Source organism: Aythya ferina, assembly GCF_964211825.1.
Source record: "Aythya ferina genome assembly, chromosome: 12".
Taxonomy (NCBI): Eukaryota; Metazoa; Chordata; class Aves; order Anseriformes; family Anatidae; genus Aythya; species Aythya ferina.
In genome coordinates this window covers 12795710-12802676 of record NC_140308.1, presented here as the reverse complement: position 1 = coordinate 12802676, position 6967 = coordinate 12795710, and the positions used below count along the sequence as shown (strand labels likewise).

The 6967-nt window shown below is 65.1% G+C and overlaps 1 protein-coding gene across 2 annotated transcripts; it reads right to left on the bottom strand.

Annotated features, from left to right (window-relative positions):
• Positions 1–182: 182 nt before the first annotated feature.
• On the bottom strand, positions 183–6581 carry ST3GAL2 (ST3 beta-galactoside alpha-2,3-sialyltransferase 2). 2 transcript variants are annotated; one of them, XM_084533926.1, is made up of 8 exons: positions 6513–6581; positions 4635–4810; positions 4069–4518; positions 3552–3745; positions 3268–3447; positions 3051–3096; positions 2840–2959; positions 183–2739 (listed from the first exon to the last, which is right to left on the bottom strand). In XM_084533926.1, the coding sequence occupies exons 3-8, from the start codon at positions 4402–4404 to the stop codon at positions 2566–2568; spliced, it is 1050 nt and encodes a 349-aa protein (XP_084390052.1). In that variant the 5' UTR covers positions 4405–4518; positions 4635–4810; positions 6513–6581; the 3' UTR covers positions 183–2565. The 2 variants fall into 2 exon arrangements, with proteins under 2 accessions (XP_084390052.1, XP_084390051.1); XM_084533925.1 differs by lacking the exon at positions 6513–6581 and having other exon boundaries at positions 4635–5796.
• Between the last annotated feature and the right edge of the window lie 386 nt (positions 6582–6967).

Here is a 6967-nt window from a genome sequence, read left to right as displayed (position 1 = left end):
AGCCCCCTGCCATGGGGAAAATGCCCCAATTTTTTCCCCAAAGCCCTGGGGAAAATGCTCCAAAACCGTTCTTGAGACGAATGCCCAAGTTTTAACTCCCAGCAGGAGATGGAAAATCTCTCATCCATCCTCTCTCTGTAGGAGCACACTATAGGAGAGGACAGGAGGGAAACACGGAGGGCTTTGGATGCATGATTTTTATTGACTAAAAAAAAAAAAACAACAAAAACAACCAAAAAAAGTTGGTTTAAGACAATTGTGTGCAGAAGTACCTGCGTAGGCAGAAGCTACGGGCACCGCCCTGGCCGTGGCGCAGGGCACGGGGCCACCTCTCCCGCTTGGGCACCGTGTGATGGAGGCCCCCAAAACCTCTTTTTTTTGCCTCTGTGCCCCCAAAACGGGCACCCCCTGCCCGTAGCCTCTGCCTACGTCTCCTCTATGTACAGTACAGTGGTGCTCGGAGGCGCAGCGCCCGCGGGGCGTGCAGCATGCTCGTGCGTGGAGTGGTCGCGAGTCCTCGTGGCGGGACGCTTTAAATAATACCAACACCAATAATAATAATAATAATAATAATAACAATAATAAAAAGGGAGGTGTGTCGGGGGGGAAGGAAGTTAGCCGAAAAACTGTCGGATGCTGGCACGGTGCTGCCGGCGGGCTCGGGACCCAGCGCATCCTCTCGCCCCGTGATTGTCTGGCCCGGAGCAGGGAGCGGTGCTGGTCCAGCCCCGTCGCGCTGGATCCGTCCTCCCCAGCCTCTGCCCCGCACCCAGGAGGTGCCCCGAGGCCGCCCCGTGCCCCCCAGGAGGGGAAGGAAAAGAGGAGGAAGCCCCGGGGTCAGCCCTGGAGCATCCCAACCCCACAGGGTGGTGTTGGCAGCGGGCTCGGTCCGGCGCGGCCGACAGGAGATGGTCAAGGCACTCGTTGTTGCTCGTGGTTTTGTGATTTTTGTGGTTTTCTTCCCCTAAAAAAAAATAAATCAACGGACCAAACGCCAAGGCAATGCCCCAGGAGGGTGCAGGATGCGTCCTGGGGCTGCTTCTACCAAAACCTGCCCAGAAAAAAAACTGGGATTGGAGCCCCGTGGGCAGAAGAGAGGAGAAAGGGCCCAGCCCGGGTGCCCCAAGCCTTGCACTTCACGACTGCAGAGAGAAACCTCCAAAAAATCAAAAAAAAAGAGAAAACCCCGTGGAAAAAAATAAATCAATCCAAAGCAGAGAAACAGGTAAGGGGCTGCTACAGAAAAGCCAGATGTGAAAGGAAAAAACCCCAAGCCCCCAGCGCTCCCTGCTCTCCCTCGGGTGGAGGCGCGGGGCTGGTGTCGCCCAGCGGCTCCATGATTGCCTTGGGCTTGAGCTTTCCAGCACGTCCCAACCCCAGCTGCTTGATTGCCCAAAAGAAAAGTGGTTTTAATTACACCACCAGGAGGCTGCACCCCTGCCTGTGCCACCGGCAGCAGGGAGCGTGGGGCTAGCCCTGGGGATCTGCAAAAATCCCCATCCCAAAAATCCCACGTCTCGCCTGCCGGCGTGAGCAGAGCAAAGCCTTTGGGTTTCCAGCTTCTCACCAGAGCCAGCAAACGGGGGAACAACAAAAGAAAAAGCACGCTTCGTCCACCTGCTGAAGCCAGCCCCCGCCTGCCCTTTTTCTGTTCTGAAAGGGCAGGGAAAGCCCGCTCCGTCCCTCGCCACGCGCCTGCTGCTGCGCATTGGTGTCACCGTAACCAGGACACGGGTGCTGCAGAGGGACCAGGCTGCCGCTGTGCAGGTCTCTCAGCTGCCGGCTGCATGCGGCCACCCCAAATTCCTCCTAACCTTTAACCTCAGGCAAAGAGTGCCCAGGACGCCGGCCCCGACGCAGCGGGGTTGGCACGGTGGCGTCCCCGAGCCAGCATCGCCGCAGCAGGCTCCGGCAACGGGACTGCGAGAGTCCGACCTCCCCTTCCTGGGGGCCACGGGATTGCAGCCGCAAAGGGACGTCGCCAAGCGAAGGGGGAGAAAAAAAAATCAAATTATAGGACGAAAGCAGCGGTGGCTTCCGCACCCGGGGACAGGCAGAGCCGGAGGAGGTGGCCGTCGGACGCCGGCACGGTGGCACGACACAACTGCGCCCTCGGGGGCTGATTGTCACTTGACCCTTGGCTCGGGTGCTTCCCGAAGTCGCCAGGCTTCAGGTTTTTTTTTTGTTGTTGTTGTGTGTTTTCTTTTTGTTTGTTTTCATTTTAAAAAGAGCAGCATTTGGTTTGACTGTAAAGAGATGCAAGTCGGGCGCTCCCGCCGGCCGGGCACTGAGTGCGTCTGTAAATCCTCGCTCGGCTGAGACGGGTTCCTTAATAACAATAATATTAAGTAAAAACCCCCAGAACAACAAAAAGTCTCCTTTTTCGCTCAAAACCTGATTGGTCACAGGCACCGAGCGCTGCCCGGGGCAGCTCCATTGGGGCCACGCTGCCGGCCGGGGGCTGCCGGCGAGCACCCACGGGTGCCGGGGCCACCCGCTGCCGGCCGGGCGCCGAGCCCCGCTCCTTGGCGTGGGCGAGCTGGAGGACGCGCCGCCGTCCGGCCCTCAGTTCCCCCGGTAGACCTCGATCCTGCTGGTTTTGGCCAGCATGTCGATGATGTGCGCCTCGAAGTCGGCGTCGTGCACCCCGGTCTTCCTGAACTCGCCGGCGTAGCGGTTGTTCTCCCAGTAGTGGTGCCAGTTGCCCCGGCTGTCGGCGCCGAACCCGAAGACGTTCACCTGCGGGGCGAGAGTCAGCACCCAAAAATGGAATAAAATAATAATAATTACAAAAAATAAGCCAGCTCCTGGCGGGTGTCCCCGTGCCACCGCCACCCACCTCGTCGCAGACGTGCAGGGCGAAGAAGAGCACCAGCATGCCGGTGGAGGGGTAGCGCCCGTGGTGCTCCGTCCAGCGGTCGTGGATGTACTTGAAGAAGGCAGGGTTGTAGATCTGCACCTGGCAGCCAGGGGAGGAGGGATGCTGGCTGAGCAGCCCGGCACGCCGTGTCTGTCCCTCCCCGGGGGCAGAGGCGTGGGGCCGTCCTTACCTTTTCCTTGTCCACCCGCAGGAAAGGCTTCACGGGCGCGTAGGTGCTGGGGGGAAAAAAGAAAAGCAGAGGGGATGGAGGAGATGGGATGGAGGAACCCAGCGAGCCCCGGCAGCGATCATTCGCCACTCCCAGCGTGGGACAAAAAGGCCCCGAGGCGACGCCACCTCTGCAGGTGACACGAGTGACGGTGACGGCGGTGCCGCCGGGTACTTACAACCTGATCTGGCCGGTGGAGAGGGCGCTGGCGATCCAGAGCAGGTCCAGGGTCTTGAAGGGCACCAGCACGAAGCTGACGTTGGCGGGCAGGTTCTTGGCACTCTCGGGGTACATGAAGTGGTGCGTGGTCCGGCCGCCCACGTCCCCCTCGAAGCCCACCGTGGGCGCCTGGTTCATCCTGGGGACAGAGGCAGGCGCTGGGGTGCGGAGGGGCCGGGCGAGCCCCCAGCCCGGCCGTGGGGGTCCCAATTTCGGGCCGTGTTTTCTCATCCCAGCCCTCACCTCATGACGAAGTCGTGCCCGTCGATCTCGGGCCCGTAGCCGGAGCCGCGCAGGTTGCCCGAGTTGCCCACCACGGCGCAGCGCCGGCAGTGGCGCGGGTCGCGCCAGCGGTAGGGGTTCTCGCCCGGCACGATCTGGAAGAGCTTGCTCAGCACCTCCTGCGTGTTGTGGGACTTGAACTGGGGCTGCAGCATCTGCGGGGCGACAGGGAGGGAGGTGACACTGGCAGCCGCCTCCCCAATGCTCCGAGTACGGGGGCTCGGGGCAGAGATGCTGCAGGATCCCGAGTAGAGGGCAAAACAGGGCGGTGAGCAAGGGAGGGAAGCTGCAAGCGGGGAAAGGATTAAAAAAAAAAAAAAAAATTAAAAATAGAGGAAATGAGGCCCAAAATGCCAGGCCTGCCCCACGTGGCAATTAAACCAGGTTGGAGCCACTTGGTGGCCATACAGGCAGGGCTGAGGCGCTGCCCGGAGGAGTTTCCAAAGCGCTGGGGCCCCGCACCCGGTGGGACGCTCACCATCCACCACCGCTGGACGTCCGGCGGCAGCTCCATGTTCTCCTTGGTCCACACCGGGGAGACGCGGCCGTCGTAGCGGCTGTCAAACCAGGCGGCCGCGGCGTCGGCGGCGTCCTCGGGGCAGCGTCGGCAGGCGCAGCCCCTTGGGTACAGCCCCCCGTGGCCGAGCCGCCGCACGCCGGCGTAGCCGGGCACCAGCTTCACCCGGTGGATGCCGCCCAGCCCGCCGGGGTCCAGGTAGGCGATGCTGTGGTGGGAGTAGGTGAAGAGCACGGACATGACGAAGACGAGGAGGAAGGCGGTCGAGAGGAAGCAGAGGCGCAGCGAGCACTTCATGGCGGGCGGGTGGGCACGGCGGGCGCCGCTCGCCTGGCATAGGGCTGGGGCGCGGGGCGGGCGCGGGAGGGGGCCGGCGGGCGCGGGGTGGAGGCAGGCGGCCGGCGGGGCTCCCTGTGGGGTGCAGAGATGTGGGTCACTGTAGGGTGGGGGCACAAAGCCCGGCCCGCGAGGCCTCAGGGGGCCAGGAGGGCTTTGCGCTGCTATGGGGTGGGTTGGGGCACCCCTACCTGCCGGGGTGCAGCTTTCCATCCGCCTGGCACGGCGCGGCACGGCTCGGCACGCCGGGCTCAGCCGTAGCTCCGTGTCCCCGTGGCTCTGCGGGCTCGGGGACCCGTCCCCAGCTGGCTCCGGGCTGCAGCAGCGCTCATCGTCCCTGCGCTGGGGACACCTCGGGGACAGCAGCCTGGAGCGGAGAGCACAGGGACGGACGTTGGACCCGGGATGCTCCCCGCAAAGCCCTCGTGGGGATAAGGGCAAGAATCGCCCCGGCACCGCGGCCGATCGCTTTGCAGAGCCAGCTGTGCGCCGGCGGCACCCTGCCCGAATTATTAACCCGCTCTCAAATATTTGCCCAGGCTGAGAGAGGAATGCAGCCGGCGAGCATCCTCCCTCCGCGGGCATTTCCCCGCCCGCAGCTGGGGGTGAACGCACCCTGCAAGGGCGTTCCTGCAGAATTAACGCCCGAAGCAACCAGCCCTTGGTGAGCACGGCGGCATCGCGGCCACGGCGCACCCAGGGGTGCCACCCGCCCCAGGCACCTGGCGAACGTCGCCCAGCGCATAGTGACGGGGTGACAGCGGTGCCCGATGTTTGCCGCAGGAGGAGGAAGGGAGAAGCGGGGTTTGGGACCGACAGCGCGCCGAGCACCATGTGGCGAACCCCGGCCAGGGTTCAGGGAGCGGGATGGTGGTGGCACCGCCAGAGCTTCTCTCCGGGACCCCGCCGAGGGCAGGAGAGGAGGAAGGGGGGCACTGAGCACCTGCAGACATGGGTGCGGGGTCCCAGCAGGGGGTCCCAGCATGTCAGGGCCCATAGGACCACCGGGTTGGGTGCCACCACGATGTGTCCCACCAAGCCACCGGGGCAGGTCCCACCAAAGCTACTGGGCTGGGTCCCACCACATCGGGTCCCACCAGTTCAGATCCCACTAAGCTATGTATGACCAGGTCGGGTCCCACCAAGCCATGGGGTCGGGAACCACTGCATCAGGTCCCACCAGACTATTAGGTCAGATCCCATCAACTCAGGTCCCACCGAGCCACCAGGTCACGTATGACCGGGTCCTGTCCTAAGGCACCGCGTTGGGTCCCGCGGGCTCAGCTCCCACCAAGCCACAGCCCGCACCCCGTGGGCATGCAGCAGCCGCTCGCAGCGGGGGCTCAGCCCCCCCAGCACCCCCCAGCACCTCCTCGCCCCCACGTCCCCCTGTGCCCCCCATGTGCTGCACCCGCTGCGTTGCCCCGAAAACCCATGGGGAGCACGGGGCCGGCACCGCCAGGGTTTGGCCTCGGGGCCGGGGAGCAGAGGTGGTGTTGGCGGGGGGCTGGGACGAGGAAACGTGTCGGGACCTCGCTGCTCGGCCCCAATTTGGGCACCCCAAAATTGGGGGGGGGTGTCCAGGTCCGGACACCCCTGTCCCCATTGCGGGCCACCGCGTGAGCCCCGTCCCCCGTTAATTAACAGCACCGTGGGTGCCGGCAGGGGACGGGGGGTGCCCGGAGGGGGCAGTTTGGGAGCCTCGACCCCAAAAAACACCTTATGGGGGGGTGCATAGGGGGGTGGGCGCTGCCCCCCCCGGGTGACACGGCTGTCCCCAGGGGCACTCACACCACCCCCTGCTCACCCCCCCATACCCCTGCGTCCCCCCACAACCCCAGCACCCCCCGGGACCCCCCCAGGACCCCCCAAAGCACCCCCAGGACCCCCCCCAGCCCCTCGCCCACCCCGGGGGGGCTCCGGGCGCTCTCCCCCCCACCCCTCACGCCCCCCCCCCGTCCCCCCCCGTTTCCCCCCATCCCCTTTTTTCCCCTCCCCCCCCCCCAGCCCCACACATGGGGTCCCCCCCCCCCGATCTCCCCCCGGCCCCCCCCCGGCCCCAGCCCCACCTGGCTCCGCTCCGGGCCCCGCCGCCGCCGCCGCCCCCCCCCCCACCGTCGCCGCGCCCTCCGCGGGGCCGGGCCGAGCCGTGCGGGGGGTGGGCCCGGCAGGCTGGGAGCTGTAGTCCGGGGGGGTTGTGGGACTTGTAGGAACCGGGGCGGCGCCGGGACCCCCCCGGGACCCCACAGACCCCCCCCGGGACCCCACAGACCCCCCCCGGTGCCTCAGGGACCCCCCCGGTGCCTCACGGAGCCCCCCACCCACGGGCACAGGGCAGCCCTGGCCATGTTTCCCTCAGGCCCCGCCACCCCCTGCCGCCGTGCTGTGTGTTTTTAGGACGTTCTTGGGGGCAGAACGCTCTCCGTGAGTTATTTTTTTGGGGCAAAATACTCGAAAATCTTTATTTTTAATCCCTGACCGCCCCCCCCCCAACACAGTGACGCAGAGCGAGGTCGCTGCGCCT